The sequence below is a fragment of the Sus scrofa genome, chromosome 1 (genome assembly GCF_054392235.1).
Source record: "Sus scrofa isolate SSC_HxYL_T2T_F1_AM1 chromosome 1, Sscrofa_HxYL_maternal_Yorkshire_Landrace_v2.0, whole genome shotgun sequence".
NCBI classification, from domain to species: Eukaryota; Metazoa; Chordata; class Mammalia; order Artiodactyla; family Suidae; genus Sus; species Sus scrofa.
Window position 1 is genome coordinate 236,279,955 of NC_139383.1, and position 20,044 is coordinate 236,299,998.

General features: G+C 40.3%; 1 protein-coding gene across 1 annotated transcript in view; it reads left to right on the forward strand.

Annotated features, from left to right (window-relative positions):
• Positions 1-2,093: 2,093 nt before the first annotated feature.
• Positions 2,094-20,044, forward strand: part of GDA (guanine deaminase) — a 172,528-nt gene continuing 154,577 nt past the window's right edge. The window contains exon 1 of the mRNA XM_021064839.2: positions 2,094-2,373. Within this exon, the coding sequence (XP_020920498.1) occupies positions 2,251-2,373 (123 nt within the window). The 5' untranslated portion in view covers positions 2,094-2,250. The remainder of the gene's footprint in view (positions 2,374-20,044) is intronic.

Below are 20,044 nucleotides of genomic sequence, written 5' to 3' on the forward strand. Positions count from 1 at the left end.
CGCCCTAGGTTTTTCCTGATTTTAACCATAGCATAAATGCCATGAAAAAACCTTAACATTCTATTGTATGTAATCCCCACATGGTTATATATATCCCCTATTGTTTTTTATAACTTAATAATATTCTAAGTAAATAGATTCTAAGTCACTAAACTACACTCAATTGTTGGATATTTAGGTGGCTTTCATGAAAAATATATTAGCTGTATTTATTTTAGGAAACCAAGGCATCTTTTAGAAACATTTAATTGACTCCTCTTTTACAATAATAGTCAGACATTTTCTTTAATTTTCTTTCTGAAGTTTGTGTGTGTACAAGCCTAGATCAAGAAGATGTTTTCAGAGTTGTGGCTGTTGAGACAGCAAGGAGGGAATGTGGTCTGCAGAATGAGGAGAAAGCACCAGTGAGAAAGGGCTGATGTCTCCCAGAGGCAAGTGCGATGCCCTCAGCTTCAGAGTTTCCCAATCTGAGTCCTTGGGAGGGTGATTAACCAGCTTGGTATGCCTGGGACTGAGGAATTTCCTGAATTATGGCATTTTCAGTGCTAAAGCAAGGAAAGTCCCCCCAAAACTGGGATGAATTGGTCACCCTACACCTTGGTATTGGGGAGGTGAAGGGACTAAGAAGGGATGAATCATTTATACGGGCTACTCCTGTGTCAGAAAAGCAGCAACTCATAGAAAGTCTGCTCGTGCATGGCCATGTGAAACCCTTATCCTTTATATAGGAGTCAAAATAGGTATTTATCTCAGGTTATTACTCTGCTTCCAGAAAAAAATTCATTCATTCATTCTGTAAATCTGTATGAAACACCAAGCACTATTCTAGGCATAAGATTCCTGTTCTTGTGGTACTTCGGTTACTCTGTGTGTGTTGGGTAAGGGAAGCAGAAGTAAATGAAAAAGCATAAAATGAATGGGGATGGATGTGATAAATGCAATGGCAGAAATAAGGTAGATTTAGTGCACCAGGAACTGTGAGGGATGGAATGTGCTATTAGCTTAGTGCTGGAGAGAAGTTACTTCAAAGAGCTGACATGTGAGGCAAACCACTGATGAGAAGAGCCAGTCATGTGAGTATCCAAGGAGGCATCAGGGGCAGAAGGAGCAGCATGTGCAAAGGCCCTGAGCAGAAATCAATTTTTCTTCCTGGAGGAACTTAGTAAAGGACTTTGTGCACATACTGTAGGGAATGAATGCTGACTTTGAATCAGTCTTAGCAACCACCCAGTCCAAGTTCCATTTTCAGTTATGATAAGGATCCTGAGGCCCCCCCCCCCTGCATTGACCATAGTCTCTTGATTCCTAACCCAGCACTCTTTCCACCAAGCCATGCCACACTGCCATTTCTAGCTACTTAGCTTGAGTACTTAATTTTCTCCCCCTGTACAAATCGAAGTAAATCAAAGAGATTTTGAGGTATGAGAAAGATTGGAATTGGAGTTGTTTGTGGATGGACACAAGGGCCAAAAACATTGGCCTCCAAGGTGAAGAGAGGAACTTTGGGGTCCAGATTAACCTCCAGTGGGCTCCTGTCATTCTGTAAGAAATGCTTCCTGAACATCAGATTAGGACAAATTCTGCAACCCATGGATTTGAAAATGAAACTGGTTGATAAGGTAGGGAGCCCTAACAGGCCTGTCACCCTGGCACTGAACTTGTGTCAGTTCAGAACTTATGGGTACCACAAGTTCAAAAGTTGCAGAGTTTGGCCACAAATAGCCCAAAGAGTTTAAAGGGCAGAGAAAGTAGGAAGATGCAACTCGGAGGATGCCAACTAAAGAAAGGTGGAGGAAGTTGGGGACCAGGGGTAAAAGCAAATTTAGTGACCAGTTAAAAGTACAGGGCTGGAATCCTGAATCTTCCAGCTCTTTTCCTCATCTTCCTCCCGCTGAGTGGGTGATAGCCACGATGGGTTAAAAGAACCACAACGTGAGCGGTGATTTTGGAAACTCAAAGAGTTAACATCAAAAACTAAAGCAGGGGAGGAGAGAAAGACCGAGACAACTCACTGGAGAAAAATCCTATTGGCATCGACGAGGCAGGGAGCCAGCCCCTGGGCGCGGCCTGCAGGGGGCAGGCGATCGCGCGGGGAAGCGGGGGCAGGACGAGGCCGGAGCGGTGCCGGCTCTGCAGCTGTCTACAGCCGCAGGGTGTCCTTGCCGCGCCTCTGCGGGGTGATCCTTCCTCGGCCCGCGCGGAGATCCTTCCTCGGCCCGCGCGGACTGCGCGCTACACTTCGTCGCTGACATGTGTGCCACCCGGATGCCTCCCTTGGTGCACATCTTCCGAGGGACGTTCGTCCACTCCACCTGGACCTGCCCCATGGAAGTGCTGCGGGATCACCTCCTTGGTGTGAGCGACAGCGGCAAAGTAAGCGGGCGCGGGGTCTGGCGCACCCCGACGGGCGGGTGGACAGGTGGAAGTACCCTCCCCACGTGCGCCGCGCGGAGCACCGAGTTCGCTCCTTCCCGAGCGGGCGCCGCAGCTCCGGAGTTGAACTTGAGTGTTTGGCTTTTTGGGGAACGCCAGGAGAGCCCTGGAGCCGCGTTCGTGGGCTGGACTGGGAGTAAAGTGTTCCCAGTTGCTGGGAGCCTTGGAGTACTCCAACCCACGTTTGTTGCAATAAGCCGTCCAGGCTGTATGGAAGGGGGAGCGAGGCTATGCCCTCGCAAATCTTAAGAAATCATTAATACCAGCCCCTCGCTTCATTCATTTTCATATCGCATGTGCCTGGCACAGTGCCTGGCACAGCCTAGGCGCTCGGGAAATTTGACTGAATTTATTATGAAAGAAGAGTCATTTCATCAGTGATGTTTAGGCCTTTCATTGTATTAGAATTGATTTCATTCACCTGATCATTCAGCCGGCAATATACTAATGATTAAGACTAGATAATTTGTATTACTAGAGAGGATAGTCAGAGGGAAATTACCACCCCCCACCCCACAGCCATAGCCGTTTGCATCAAAGCAAGCAGCTCCATTTTAAGGTTCAAAATGTCTTCTATGAGTGTATCTTCCACACTTCTGTTTCTAAAATCAGGATTTCTACAAACATCATATGTAACTTTACAGTTTCATACACTACAGTGGTAACTGTATTGGCAGTGGCCTACCTAGTCTAAGTGAAAGCCGTTCCATTTTTAAGAGAAAAAAATAGAGATAGGATATTTTGAGCTTTTCCCCAACTACTGATTTTGTTAGCAAAAGTACATATATGTGTGACTTGTCAGCTTGAAGGTACTATTCCTGACTAAGGATGCTTCCGAGTCAGTGACAGTTTTGAATTGTGACTCTTACACTTGGGTATAACTAAACCCTGTTTTCTTATGGTGCTTAAAAAATCTATATTCTCTGTGCATGTTCAGGGAGCCTGCTGTTGTTTCTAAGGTGATGAAACTCTGAGAGCTCCCCCAAATGAGGAGATTCCCATAAATCCTGAGACTAATGAATTGTTGGTTGGGTACTTGACCTTCAAGTTTTAGAGAGCCCTTAGTCTCAGGGTGAGTCCCAAGAAGCAGAGGAACAGCGTGCTGGACTGGGGAAAGATTGGTGGTATTTGCAAACAAGAAGCTGTTCAACTCCTATTTCTTTTTAAAATTTAAATTTCCGTATCCAGTATTTGAATTGATAGGATAGCAGGGGGAGAGTTGGCTAGGGGACAGGCTTTAACCATTGGAGAAGAGGAAGGAAAAGAAGCAACTCATCTAAAAATTTACCTTTCTGGGGGTTGTATAGAAGAACAATAAAAGAGTGTCCTGAACATGCAATCAGTAGTTGAGTCAGGGAGTCTATTCCTAGCTAAGGAGCATACCGAATACTAAATGTAGAAAAATGCCATTCCTCCCCAAGATAGAATTAACTAGAGTTGCATACAAAGGTAAGTTAATCAGTTTACAATATAAAACACCCTAATCAGTGAATGGGTAACTGTTTATTGTTCCCTTCCTGTGGGCAAGGCAGTTGATTACTGACTGTGTATAAAGGATGGACTTGATTTTCTTCATTTTGGAAGTGGGAATACCTCTTTTTTAGAGTTGCTGGGATAAATATATTATTTTAAAATTTCAGTATTCTTACAGAAAATTATATTCCTGTGAAGTAAATAAATATGCAGAATCATCTTGATCAGTGGGTTAAGGATCTGGCGTTGCTGTGAGCTCTAGTGTAGGTCGCAGACACGGCTCAGATCTGGCTTTGGTGTGGCTCTGGCTTAGGTCGGCAGCTATAGAGCTCCCAAAGCTATTCTCAAACCTTGGGACGAATCAGAAACTTCTGGGATGGTTGTTAAAATACCAGTTCCTGGACATCATATTGAGAGAATCTGAATCTGTAGGCCTGGAGTGGCATTCCAACAAAAGTCTGAGAAGATTCAGACACAGGTAGTAGGTGGGTTACATTTGGGGAGCCTCAGTATATAAGTTGTGTGATGGAGTTGTGTAGGGTCTTGAGTGCTCAGTTCTCCATTTCAAGCCCTGGGCTGGGGTAGCATCAGAGAGAGAGAACATGACTTTCTCTGCCATCCCTCTCCTCCTAGACTCAATCTTTCATTTCACATAACTTCATTTAGGCCCAGAGAATGGTAATGACTAACGACTTCTAATTCATTAACTAAAGCTCGTTCAAAATTAGGTTAATTTAAAAAAAATTCTCTAGTCAACATGTTAGTATTGGGCATTGAATTCAGAGTTAGTTTTTCAACTTAAGTGGCATGTCGCTATTTAAAAGAAAAACTGCAGTGTGTGTAATTAATTCATTTGCAGATAAGTAATTAATCTTAAGACACTGTGTGCTCAGATTTACTAAATTGCCTGATTCTTCCCACAGGGTCAGGTTGACTTTAAAGATAGGTCAAGATGTCTTGGTTCTTTTAAGTAGTCTTAGCTGACAGAGTTCCCATTGTGTCTCAGTGGTTAACAAACCCGACTAGGATCCATGAAGTTGCAGGTTCTATCTCTGGCCTTGCTCTGTGGGTTAAGGATCTGGTGTTGCTGTGAGCTGTAGTGTAAGTCATAGATGCGGCTCTGATCCTGCATTGCTGTGGCTGTAGCGTAGGCTGGCAGCTACAGCTCTAATTCAACCCCTAGCCTGGGAACCTCCGTATGCTGCTGGTGTGGCCCTAAAAAGACAAAAAACAAAAACAAAAACAAACCAAAAAAGTACTCTTAGCTGAAAGCAAGAGTGAGGAAGAAAATCATTTTGGAAGTAGTGCCATGTGGTAGCAAGAGCAAGTTCTATGGAGAGCTGAGTTCAAGTTGGTTCTCTACCACCTACCTACTCAAAGTCCACGGTGAAAATCTTAACTTCTCTGAGCCTCAATTTCCTCATTTTTAGAATCAGATTTACTTTTGCTAAGTATTTTTAAAAATTATATTAGATTGGAATTCCCGTCGTGGCGCAGTGGAAACTAATCCGACTAGAAACCATGAGGTTGTGGGTTTGATCCCTGGCCTTGCTCAGTGGGTAAAGGATCTGGTGTTGCCGTGAGCTCTAGTGAAGGTTGCAGATGTGGCTCAGTTCTGGCATTGCTGTGGCTCTGGCTTGGGTCGGCAGCTGCAGCTCCAATTAGAGCCCTAGCCTGGGAACCTCCATATGCTGAGGGTGTGGCCCTAAAAGGGACAAAAAGACTGAAAAAAATTGTATTGAATTATAGCTGATTTACAATGTTGTATTAGCTTCAGGTTTACAGTAAAGTGAACCAATTATATATATATATATATATATATATATATATATATATATAAAACCATTCCTTTTTTCTCATATAGGTTATTAGAGAACATTGAGTAGACTTCCCTGTGCTAGGCAGTAGGTCCTTGTTAGTTATCTATTCTCTTTTATTTTAATTTTTTTTGGCCATGCTCATGGCATGCAGAAGTTCCTGGGCCAGAGATCAATCCCACGCCACAGCAGTGACCAGAGAGACAGCAGTGACAATGCTAGATCCTTAACCTGCTATGCCACAAGGGAATCCCAGTTATCTGTTTTATATACAGTAGTATGTATGTGTTAATCCCATCCTCCTAATTTATCCCTCCCCCCCATGGTTTCTCCTTTGGTAATTTTGATTTCGAAAATCTATGATTTTGTTTCTGTTTTATAATTGGGTTCTTTTGTATCATTTTTATTAGATTTCATATATAAGTGATATCATGATATTTATCTTTCTGTCTCATTTACTTTACTTGGTATGATAATCTCTCAGTCCATATATTGCTTCAAATGGCATTATTTTGTTCTTTTTGGTGGCTGAGTAATGTTCCATTATGTATATGTACTACATGTTTTTATTCATTCCTCTATCGATGAACATTTAAATTGCTTCCATGTCTCAGCTACTGTTAAGTAGTGTTGCAGTGAATATTGGGGTGCATGCATCTTTTCAAATTATGGTTTTCTCTGGATAGATGCCCAGGAGTGAGATTGCTAGGTCATATGGTAGTTCTATATTTAGTTTTTTAAGGCCCTCCCTACCATTCTCCATAGTGGTATACCAATTTACATTCCACCAACAGTGTGACAGGGTTCCTTTTTCTCATCCTCTCCAGAACTTACTGTTTGTAGACTTTTTTTTTTTTTTTTTTTTTTTTTTGCTCTTTAGGGCCGCACCTGTGGCATATGGAGGTTTCCAGGCTAGGGGTCAAATCAGAGCTACAGCTGCTGGCCTTCACCACAGCCACAGCAATGCCAGATCCTTACCCCACTGAGCAAGGCCAGGAATGGAACCTGCAACTTCATGGTTCCTAGTCAGATTTGTTTCCGCTGCACCATGACGGGAACTCCATGTTTGTAGACTTTTTGATGATGGCCATTCTGACTGGTGTGAGGTGATACCTCATTGTAGTTTTGATTTGCATTTCTCTAATAATTAGTGATGTTGAGCATCTTTTCATGTGCTTTTTTCCATCTGTCTGCTTTGGAGAAATGTCTATTTAGATCTTTTGACCATTTTTTTTTATATAAAGCTGTGTGAAATGTTTGTATATTTTGGAGATTAATTCCTTGTTGGTTGCTTTGTTTGCAAAGATTTTTCTCCCATTCTGAAGGTTGTCTTTTACTTTTTTGTGGTTTCCTTTGCTGTGCAGAAGATTTTAGGTTTAATTAGGTCCCATTTGTTTGTTTTTACTTTCATGACTCTAGGAGGTAGATCACAATTATATTGCTGCTATTTATGTTAGAGAGTGTTCTGCCTATGTTTTCCTCTAAAAGTTTTATAGTATCTCATCTTATATTTAGATCTTTAATCCATTTTGAGTTTATTTTTGTGTATGGTATTAGAGAATTTTCTAATATCATCCTTATTCATGAACTGTCCAGTTTACCTAGCACCACTTATTGAAGAGACTGTCTTTTTCCCATTGTATATTCTTGCCTCCTTTATCATAGATTAGTTGACCATAGATGCATAGGTTTATCTCTGGGCTTTCTATCTTGTTCCACTGATATATATTTCTGTGTTTGTGCCAGTATCATACTGTTTTGATGACTGCAGCTTTGTAGTATAGCCCAAAATCTGAAAGCCTGATTCCTCCAATTCCATTTTTCTTTCTTTCTTTCTTTTCTTTTTTTCCTATTTCTTTGGCTGCTCCCGTGGCATATGGAGGTTCCCAGGCTAGGGGTATAATCGGAGCTGTAGCTGCCGGCCTATGCCAGAGCCACAGCAACGTGGGATCCATCTGAGCCGTGTCTGCAGTCTACACCACAACTCACGGCAACGCTGGATCGTTAACCCACTGAGCAAGGGCAGGGACCGAACCCGCAACCTCATGGTTCCTAGTCAGATTCATTAACCACTGTGCCACGACAGAAACTTCCCAATTCCATTTTTCTTTTTCAAGATTGCTTTGGCTATATGAGGGCTTTCATGTTTCCATACAAATTTTAAAATATTTTGTTCTGGTTCTGTGAAAAATGACATTTGCAGTTTGATAGGGATTGCATTGAATCTCTAGATTGCCTTGGGTAGTATAGTCACTTTGACAATATTGATTCTTCCAATCCAAGAGTATGGTATATCTTTCCATCTGTTTGTGTCATCTTTGATTTCTTTCATCAGCATCTTATAGTCTTCAAAGTATGTGTGTTTTGTCTTTTTAGGTAGGTTTATCCCTAGGCGTTTTATTGGTTTTGGTGTTATAGTAAATGGGATTGTTTCCTTAATTTTTCTCTCTTATCTTTCATTGCTAATGTAGAGGAATCAAGAGATTTCTGTGTATTAATTTTGTATCCTGCAACTTTACCAAATTCACTGGTGAGTTCTAACAGTTTTTTGGTAGCATCTTTCAGATTTTCTATGTATAGTATCATGGCATCTGCAAAGTAAGAGTCTTACTTCTTTTCATATTTGGATTCCATTTCTTTTTCCTCTCTGATAGCTGTGGCTAGCACTTCCAAAACTATTTTGAATAAAAGTGGCAAGAGTGGACATCCTTGTCTTCTTCCCAATCTTAGTGTGTATACTTTCAGCTTTTCACCATTGAGAATTATGTTGGCTATGGGTTTGTCATACATAACCTTTATTATGTTGGGGTAGGTCCCCTCTATGCCCACTTTCTGGAGGGTTTTACCAGAAATGGGTGTTGGATTTTGTCAAAGGCTTTTTCTGCATCTACCGAGATGATTGTATGGTTTTCATTCTTCAAGTCGTAAATGTTATGTATCACACTGACTGCTTTAAAATATTGAAGAATCCTTGCATTCCTGGGATAAATCCCACTTGATCATGGTGTATGATCTTTTTAATATATTGTTGGATTCAATTTGCTAATATTTTGTTGAGGATATTTACATCTATATTCATCAGTGATATTGACCAGTAATTGTGTTTTTTTATGGTATCTTTGTCTAGTGATGGTGGTCTTGCAGATGATCTTGGGAGTTTTCCTTCCTCTGCAATTTTTTGGAAGAGTTTCAGTAGAATAGATGTTAACTCTTTTCTAAATGATTTTTAGAATTCACCTCTGAAGCAGTCTGGAACTGGACTTTCGTTTGTTGGAAGGTTTTATTTTTTAATTTTTTTAATTTTTTTTTGTTTTTTTAGGGCTGCAGCAGCATCATATGGAGGTTCCCAGGCTATGGGTCTAATCAGAGCTATAGCCGCCGGCCTGTGCCATAGTCACAGCAATGCCAGATCTGAGCCACGTCTGTGACCTACACCATAGCTCACGGAAATGCCAGATTCTTAAACCACTAAGTGAGGTCAGGGATCAAACCTGCAACCTCATGGTTCCTAGTTGGATTTGTTTCCACTGTGCCACAATGGGAGATCCTGTTGGAAGTTTTTTTAAATTAATTTATTTGTTATTTCCCCAATACAGTTTTTTTTTCCTACTGTACAGCATGGTGACCCAGTTACACATACATGTACACATTCTATTTTCTCATATTATCATGCTCCTTCATAAGTGACTAAACATAGTTCCCAGCACTACACAGCAGGATCTCATTGCTATTCCATTCCAAAGGCAATAGTTTGTATCTATTAACCCCAAGCTCCCCATCCATCCCACTCCCTCTCCCTCCCCCTTGGCAACCACAAGTCTATTCTCCAAGTCCATGATTTTCTTTTCTGTGGAAAGATTCATTTGCGCCTTATATTAGATTCCACGTATAAGTGATATCATATGGTATTTGTCTTTCTCTTTCTGACTTACTTAAGTCAGTATGAGAGTCTCTAGTTCCATCCCCTGTTGGAAGTTTTAAAATCAGTTTCAATTTCTGTACTTGTGATTGGTCTTTTCATAGTTTCTGTTTCTTCCTGGTTCAGTCTTGGAAGGTTGTACTTTTTTAAGAATTTATCCATTTCTTCTAGATTGTCCATTTTATTGGCATATAGTTTCTTATAGTAGTTTAATGATCCTTTGTTTTTCTGTGGTGTCAGTTGTAACTTTTCCTTTTTCATTTCTAATTTTATTGACTTGACCTTCTCCCCTTTTTTTCCCCTTGATGAGTCTGGCTAAAGATTTTAGTTTCATTGATCTTCTCTTTTGTTTTCTTTGTCTCTATCTCATTTATTTCTGCTCTGATCTTTATGATTTCTTTCCTTCTACTAACTTTGGGTTTTGTTTGTTCTTCTTTTTCTAGTTGTTTTAGTTGTAAGGTTAGGTTGTTTATTTGAGATTTTTCTTGTTTCCTGAGATGAGATTGTATTGCTATAAACTTGGCTCTTAGGACTGCTTTTTTCTGCATCCTATAGGTTTGGTATTGGATTGCCACATTTTCATTGTCATTTGTCTCTAGTTATTTTTTGATTTCCTCTTTACTTTCTTCAGTGATCAATTGGTTGTTTAGCACCATATTGTTTAGCTTCCAGGTGTTTGTGTTTTTTGTTTTTCATTTAGTTGATTTCTAGTATCATAGCATTATGGTTGGAAATGATGTTAGATATAATTTCAATTTTATTAAAATTACTGAGGCTTGATTTTTTTTGCTAAGTATTAAATGAGATAATGTATGAACATACTTGTTGCTTAGTGGATACTTTGCATATGCCATGCTCATTTTGTCCTCTTTCTTCCCTCTGTGCCCAGCAAATCCTTGACATCTTGCTCATTGTAGCATGTTTGCATATTTCTTATGGCTGGCACTCATACAGGCCAATAGGTGAGAGGGAAGCCATGCCCTGGGATGTATTATGTGGGAGGTGGGGGAATGTGACTGGACCTCTGGTGTGCAGCCTCACTTCTCATACCATTGACCCACTGGGATACAAAGATGCATCTGGGAAGAAATATCTTAAGAGCATTTGCTGCCACATTATTTTCAATATCTATTTTGGTCTTCAGTGGGATTATTTCCTCTTCAGGTTGGGAAAGTTGAGACTTGAGAAATTATGCATCCAGAGGTGGATTTTATATTAACATGTCAAAAGTCCGTATTGTTTTTACAAGAGCAGCCCATCTCCCTGAAGCACAGATCCTGCCTCAGTGGACTTACACTTTTAGCAAGGGATCTTAGACTTATACTATAATAAAAGTGGACTGATTTCTGAGCCAAAGATTGAGCTCATTGCTGGAGAGACACTGAACAAATGAAATGTGCAAACTCTGCCCTGCCCTTGTGAGGCTAATCACTAGTGATTAACAGAATCTGCTATAACTTGTCAGAACTTGAACTAATCTGGGGGTAGAGAGAAGGCTTTCCTGAATGTGAAATGATATTTGAATTGTGATCTGAAGGATAAGTAGAGTTGAATAGGTAAGGCAGGATGCAGGCAGGACTGTAGATAGGAAAGTGCCTTCTAGGTAGAGGGAACAGCCTATGCAAAGGTTCTGGGGTAGGAAGAAATAAAAAGCATCAAGGAGGTTAGAATCTAAAGTTCTAAGAGAAGGATAACACAAGGTAAGGCTGGAGAGGTGGGTAAGGCAAGATCTTGGAGTGCATAGGGAATTGGGGGAGGGATTGTGCCATGACCAAATTTTTCATTTTTCATTCTAGCTTCAGGATAAAGAATGCATTGGAGGAGTTCCCGTCGTGGCGCAGTGGTTAATGAATCCGACTAGGAACCATGAGGTTGCGGGTTCGGTCGCTGCCCTTGCTCAGTGGGTTAACGATCTGGCGTTGCCCTGAGCTGTGGCATAGGTTGCAGACACGGCTCAGATCCCATGTTGCTGTGGCTCTGGCATAGGCCAGTGGCTACAGCTCCGATTATACCCCTAGCCTGGGAACCTCCATATGCCGCGGGAGCGGCCCAAGGAAATAGCAAAAAGACAAAAAAAAAAAAAAAAAAAAAAAAAAAAAAGGAGAATGAATGCATTGGAGAGGAGTTGAGTACAGGCAAGGATATCAGATAGGATCCTTTTTGCAATAGATGAGGTAAAATGGGATATGGTTTAGAAGAAAGAGGCAGTGTCATGTATCATTAAGAAATGAACTCTTAAGACTACCTCTATCACTTAGTACCTATGCGAATCTAAACAAGTTAACACTTTATATCCAAGTGTCCTCATGTATAAAATGATTACTATGATCTATCTCATAGGTTTGTTGAAAAGATTAAATGAATTACTAAATGTAAAGTGTATAGAATAAGACCTTGCATGTAGCACATACCCAGTAAACACCAGCAGTTATTATCAGCAGTGGAACTGGAAAAAGGTGGTCATAATTGGTAACTATGTGACATCAGTTGGATTTGATGATAGGATTAGAAAGGTGTTTGTGAATGTATTAGAGACTATGGTGGGATACAAATAGGTAGGTGATAGGAAAAACTTGATGAGGGAAGCTGAAATTGAATTGGACATTAAAAAACACATAGGACTCGAACATGCAGGAAAGAGTTAAATATCCCTGGTAAAGGAAATCAATCAATGTTCTTTAATTTCCAAAACTGCTAGGAGGGGCAGGAGTTATAGTTTACCTAAGGCTGCATCATCATCTTGCTTTGCCAGGAGTTCTTTCACAAATCTTAGTGGTTCTGTATCATATTTTCCTTCTACTTCAGCATATGAACACCCATATTCCTATAAGCTCAGAATCTCAGAATATCGTATGATCTTTTATTTTGTCTTTTTTTTTTTAGTGCCACACCCACGGCACATGGAAGTTGAATCAGAGCTGCAGCTGCCAGCCTACCCCATAGCCACAGCAACGCCAGATCTAAGCCAAGCCTGTAACCACAGCTCATGATAACGCTGGATAACTCACTGAGTAAGGCCAGGGATCAAACCCACATCCTCATCGATGCTAGTCCGGTTCATTACCACTGAGCCATGATGGGAACTCCCAAGAATATCCTATGATTTTGAAGAGGAAATTTGAGCTAAGCTATCCCTTCTTAGGCTAACAAATCAGAGATTCATTTTCATCAGAAACTTGTCTTCATGCCCAAGTATCATATTGTCATCTTGCAAATTCCCATTTTCTGGAAGGCAGATTGCTTTGTTCAAAATGTTCATGGCAGACACTGTTAGTTACCCACTCAATAGCGATATCTCCTTCTTTCTTATTAACACTTTCTGAATTCGATAGCCTGTAATAGATTTGGCTTATAGATACATCATAGTGTCAGCCACTTGTGGTAATCATAATCTGGTTTGCTGGATAATTATTTTTCCAGCTTCCTGGTAGCTAAGTATAGCCAGCAGGCAGAAAGTTAGCTCAGAGGCTTCTGGGAAATAATCTTTCCCTAATAAATAAATACAGATGCAGGAAGAAAAGTCCTTTTTTGGATGCTTTCATGTAAGGAGTGGAGTTGCTGCTGCTGTTGCCACAATTTGAGACTTTCAGGAAAAAATTAAGAGGACTTCAGAGGCACCAACCTTGTCCCTCTTTGAACATCATTGAATACATACATGAATGACATCATCGAATAGTTAACTGTTCCTGCACCTGCCTACTACTTTGACTTCTTCTGTGAGATAATGAAATGTCTTTATTGTCTACCCTCTGTAGCCCAAAGCATCTCTAACAATTATATTGCTTTTTCAAAAAAACCATATTATTTTTCAATGGACTGCTGACTGCCTTCTCCCTTTTCCATTTCTACCTTCTCCTTTATTGGCCAGAAATGTCAGTGTCTTTCCAGGCATCCATATCAGTAGTCAGGCCCAGCCAATTGTCCTCCGGGATATCTCTGTGTATACCCTTTTCTGTTGTTATTGGCACCCTCCAGCCTTCCATTGTCTCTTGCCTGAAATATTGCAAGAACTTCCTAACCCTTTTCTCTCCTCATTCTAATGTCTCTTCCAAATTACTGACAGTTACTTTCTTGGAGCATGAGTAGTATCATGTATCTTCTCTTTTGCAGCCATCTCTGGCTCTCTCTTGCCTCTAAGATCCAAATGCCCTTGGAAGACATTTTATGCATGACATTTGGCCTCAGTCTGCTTTTCTACACACTTCATTCTGTTCTATCCTTCTCTTTGGCAAATGGGAATAGTATTACTGTGACTGGTTTACACCATGAGGTATCCGTGAGCTGAGGGATGTCTATCCATGCCAATTTCTCACTTTTCCCCAGCACATCATCTTTTTACACCTCCACTTTGTTAGTGCCAATCTCTCAGCCTAGAATAGTTCTCCTTTATATAATCTCTTTCCCTCTCCACCTTGTCAAAATGAAATCTTGCTCTTCCTCAAGACCCGTTTCTGATGTCCCCTTTTAAACAAAGCCCTCTCTGGCCACCATCCCCCCAGTGAAATAAATTACTGCTTTTCTCCCACAAAAATCAATATTTTCCTGGTGGTTAAGAACATGGCTTCTGAAGTCAAGACTATATGGATTCAAATCCCAACTCTGCTGCTTATGTGAACAAATTTCCCAACACATTTGAGCCTTGGCACCCTCATTTATAAAGTGTTGGCCACAGTTGCACCCTGGAGGAAAGGTGAGGCAGATGAGATAGTATGTGGAAAGCACCTGGCACATAGCAATTGCTCAGTAAGTACTGGTCATTGTTACTATTTTTCTTTTGCTAAAGTGATTATTTCACTTTTGCCTTTGATTGTATTTAGCTTTATATAATGTTCTTACTCACCAAATTGGTTTAAAGTTCTTTTGACAAATGGGAGGTGAACTGAAGAGAAGACGGCATTTCTTAAGTCATACTATGTGATAGACACTCTGCCAGAGTCTTTGTCCAACAGTCTTGAGATGAGACAGCATCATCTTCTTCATCCTTACTTGACAAATGAGGAAATAGAGACTCATAGTTAGCTGACTTGGCTGCAGTTACAGAGACTAAGTGGCAAAGTCAAGATTCACACCCAAACTGGTCTAATTTACAAGGTCTGTGCTCTTTGCAGGAGTGTTAGCTGCCTCCTCTCATGAGGAGGGGATGACATTCCATTGTCTTTAAGGTTCCCAAATGTTGTCTTATTGTTTTAACACAAAGTAGGTGGTCAGAAAAGTGTTTTGAACATGATAAGTAAGTAATACAAGGGCATTTGTATGTGATGATTAAAAAAAAAGACGTTCCCAATTCCAGAGAGATTTTATAATAAGCACTGTTTGACTTATTCCTTAGGTCCTGAAGTAACACTGCTAGACATGACTGGAGTTTGCTACCCCTCCGGTTGTGTAAAGTTGTCTATTAATTCCTGGAATTTCTTGGCAGTCTGATTGATTTAGTGCTGTACCTATGAGACAGCATAAGTGTTGGTGTATCTGATACATAGCTGACTGCCAGGGAGTTTCTGACATGGGCAGAGGTGGGGGCAGGATCTCCTACAGGCCAATGGTATGCCCATTCACTTATTGGGCATTGATCTGATTATTTAGGGATAAAAACCATGGGGACTTACCTCACCTGCAAGAGGAGAAATCTATTGGTCATGTATTTACAATCTCCCTTTCTGTAGCTCCAGAGGGTATAAACAAGGGGTGATGCTTTTATATATTTAAGAAGAGGAAACAGCCAGTCGTTGACATAAAACAAAGCTATGAACTAGATTTAAAATGCATTGTGAGGTACCTCCGTAGTGTTTTCCATAATGGTTGTACCAAATTACATTTCCACCAACAGTGAAGGAGGGTACCATTTTTTCCACACCCTCTCCAGGATTTGTTATTTGTTGACTTGTTAATGATGGCCATTTTGACTGGTGTGAGGTGGTTCCTCATTGTAGTTTTGATTTGCATAATTAGGAATGTTGAGCATTTTTTCACATGCCTGTTGGCCCTCTGTATATCTTCTTTGGAGAAATGTGTATTCAGGTCTTCTGCCCATTTTTCAATTGGGTTGTTTGTTTTTTCGTTATTTAATTGTATAAGTTGTTTGTATATCTTAGAGATTAAGCCCTTGTCAGTTGCATCATTTGAAACTATTTTATCTCATTCTGTAGTTTGTCTTTGTTTTTATGGTTTCCTGTGCTGGGAAAAAGCTCGTCAGTTTGATTAGGTCCCATTGGTTTATTTTTGTTTTATTTCTATTGCTTTGGGAGACTGAGCTAAGAAAACATTTGTACAGTTGATGTCAGAGAATGTTTTGCCTATGTTCTCTTCTAGGAGTTTTATGGTGTCTTATCTTACATTTAAGTCTTTAAGCCATTTTGAGTTTATTTTGTGCATGGTGTGAGGGTGTGTTCTAGTTTCATTGACTTACATGCAACTGTCCAGTTTTCCTAGCACTACTTGCTGAGGAAACTGTCATTTTCCCATTATATATTCTTGCCTCCTTTGTCAAAAATTAATTGACCATCGGTGTCTGGGTTTGTTTCTGGGTTCTCTGTTCTGTTCCAATGGCCTGAGGTCTGTTTTGGCACCAGTACTGCACTGTCTTGATTACTGTAGCTTTGCAATATTGTCTGAAGTCTGGGAGAGTTATGACTCCTGCTTGGTATTTTTCCCCCAATGAAATACTATTCAGCAATAAAAAGAACAAAATAATGCCATTTGCAGCAACATGGATGGAACTAGAGATTCTTATACTAAGTGAAGTAAGTCAGAAGGAGAGAGGCAAATACCATATGATATCACATATCTGGAATCCAATATATGGTGCAAATGAACCCATCTACAGAAAATAAACAAACTCAAGCACTTGGAGAACAGCCTTGTGGTTGCCAAGGTGGCGGGGAGGGAGTGGGATGAACTGGGAATTTGGGGTTTGAAGGAAACTATTGCATTTGCAGTGAATTAGCAGTGAGATCCTGCTGTATAGCACAGGGAGCTACATCTAGTCATTTGTGATGGAACATGTTGGAGGATAATGAAAAAAAGAATGTTTATATATATATATATGTATATATGACTGAATCAATTTGCTGTAGAGCAGAAATTGACAGAAAAAATGTAAATCAACTATATTAGAAAAAATAAAAATCTTAAAAAAACACATTGTGAAATGACCTACACTCTTTTTTTTTTTTTTTTTTTGGTCTTTTTTTTTTGTCTTTGTTGTTGTTGTTGCTCTTTCTTGGGCCGCTCCCGCGGCATATGGAGATTCCCAGGCTAGGGGTTGAATCGGAGCTGTAGCCACCGGCCTACGCCAGAGCCACAGCAACGCGGGATCTGAGCCGCGTCTGCAACCTACACCACAGCTCACGGCAACGCCGGATCGTTAACCCAGTGAGCAAGGGCAGGGACCGAACCCGCAACGTCATGGTGCCTAGTCAGATTCGTTAACCACTGCGCCACAACAGGAACTCCTGAAATGACCTACACTCTTACTGGCCTCCAGTGTTCCTATGTGCCAGCTTGTAAAAGGATACATGTTACCTAGTTGGCAAGTATCTGTACTAAGAGCAATTGCTAAAGAGGAAAACACTGTATTTTATTTTATTTTTTTTATTTATATAATTTTTTTTTAATTTTCCCACTGTACAGCAAGGGGGTCAGGTTATCCTTACATGTATACATTGCAATTACATTTTTTCCCCCACCCTTTCTTCTGTTGCAACATGAGTATCTAGACAAAGTTCTCAATGCTATTCAGCAGGATCTCCTTGTAAATCTATTCTAAGTTGTGTCTGATAAGTCCAAGCTCCCGATCCCTCCCACTCCCTCCCCCTCCCATCAGGCAGCCACAAGTCTCTTCTCCAAGTCCATGATTTTCTTTTCTATGGAAAGGTTCATTTGTGCTGGATATTAGATTCCAGTTATAACTGATATCATATGGTATTTGTCTTTGTCTTTCTGGCTCATTTCATTCAGGATGAGATTCTCTAGTTCCATCCATGTTGCTGCAAATGGCATGATGTCATTCTTTTTTATGGCTGAGTAGTATTCCATTGTGTATATATACCACCTCTTCCGAATCCAATCATCTGTTGATGTACATTTGGGTTGTTTCCATGTCCTGGCTATTGTGAAAAGTGCTGCAATGAACATGCAGGTGCATGTGTCTCTTTAAAGTAGAGTTTTGTCTGGATAGATGCCCAAGAGTGAGATTGAGGGGTCGTATGGAAGTTCTATGTATAGATTTCTAAGGTATCTCCAAACTGTTCTCCATAGTGGCTGTACCAGTTTACATTCCCACCAACAGTGCAGGAGAGTTCCCTTTTCTCCACAGCCCCTCCAGCACTTGTTATTTGTGGATTTATTAATGATGGTGTGACTGGTGTGAGGTGATATCTCATGGTAGTTTTGATTTGCATTTCTCTTATAATCAGGGATGTTGAGCATTTTTTCATGTGTGTGTTGGCCATCTGTATATCTTCTTTGGAGAACAGTCTATTCAGGTCTTTTGCCCATTTTTCCATTGATTGGTTGGCTTTTTTGCTGTTGGGTTGTATAAGTTGTTTATATATTCTAGAGATTAAGCCCTTGTCCGTTGCATCATTTGAAACTATTTTCTCCCATTCTGTAAGTTGTCTTTTTGTTTTCTTTTTGGTTTCCTTTGCTGTGCAAAAGCTTTTCAGTTTGATGAGGTCCCATGGGTTTATTTTTGCTCTTATTTTTGCTCTTATTTCTATTTCTTTGGGAGACTGACCTGAGAAAATATTCATGATGTTGATGTCAGAGAGTGTTTTGCCTATGTTCTCTTCTAGGAGTTTGATGGTGTCCTGTCATATATTTAAGTCTTTCAGCCATTTGGAGTTTATTTTTGTGCATGGTGTGAGGGTGTGTTCTAGTTTCATTGCTTTTCATGCAGCTGTCCAGGTTTCCCAGCAATGCTTGCTGAATAGACTTTCTTTTTCCCATTTTATGTTCTTGCCTCCCTTGTCAAAGATTAACTGAGCATAGGTGTCAGGGTTTATTTCCGGATTCTCTCTTCTGTTCCATTGGTCTGTCTGTCTGTTTTGATACCAGTACCACACTGTTTTGATGACTGTGGCTTTGTAGTATTTCTTGAAGTCTGGGAGAGTTATGCCCCCTGCTTGGTTTTTGTTTCTCAGGATTGCTTTGGCGATTTTGGGTCTTTTGTGGTTCCATATAAATGTTTGGATTGTTTGTTCTAGTTCTGTGAAAAATGTCCTGGGTAATTTGATAGGGATTGCATTGAATCTGTAGATTGCTTTGGGTAGGATGGCCGTTTTTACAATATTGATTTTCCCAATCCAGGAACATGGAATATCTTTCCATTTCTTTACATCTTCTTTGATTTCTTTGATTAAAGTTTTGTAGTTCTCGGCATATAGGTCCTTTACCTCCTTGGTCAGGTGTATTCCGAGGTATTTGATTTTGTGAGGTGCAATTTTAAAAGGTATCGTATTTTTGTATTCCTTTTCTAATGTTTCATTGCTGGTATACAGAAATGCAACTGACGTCTGAATGTTAATCTTATATCCTGCTACTTTGCTGAATTTATGAATCAGTTCAAGTAGTTGTGGGGTTGAGTCCTTAGGGTTTTCTATGTACAGTATCATGTCATCTGCATACAGTGACAGTTTGATCTCTTCTCTTCCTATATGGATGCCTTTTATTTCTTTTGTTTGCCTAATTGCTGTGGCTAGGACTTCCGAAACTGTGTTGAAGAGCAGTGGTGAGAGTGGGCATCCCTGTCTTGTTCCAGATTTGAGTGAGAAGGCTTTCAGTTTTTCCCCACTGAGTATTATATTGGCTGTGGGTTTATCCTAAATGGCTTTGATGATGTTCAGGAATGTTCCCTGTATACCCACTTTGGCGAGGGTCTTGATCATGAATGGATGTTGGACTTTGTCAAATGCTTTTTCTGCATCTATTGAGATGATCATATGATTTTTGACTCTTTTTTTGTTAATGTGGTGTATGATGCTGATTGATTTGCGTATGTTGAACCATCCCTGTGAACCTGGGATGAACCCAACCTGGTCATGGTGTATAATTTTTTTGGTATATTGTTGGATTCGGTTGGCTAAGATTTTGTTGAGAATTTTTGCATCTATATTCATCAATGATATTGGCCGATAGTTTTCTTTTTTGGTGGTATCTTTGTCTGGTTTTGGAATGAGGGTGATGGTGGCATCTTAGAATGTCTTTGGGGGTATTCCTTCTTCTTCAACCTTTTGAAAGAGTTTAAGGAGGATGGGCACCAATTCCTCTTTATATGTTTGGTAGAATTCACCTGTGAAGCCATCTGGTCCTGGACTTTTATTTGTAGGGAGTGATTTTATGGGAAACACTTATTTTTGATACTGAGTTCAGATTAGAGTTTCTCCTAGATGGACATTGTGTCTTA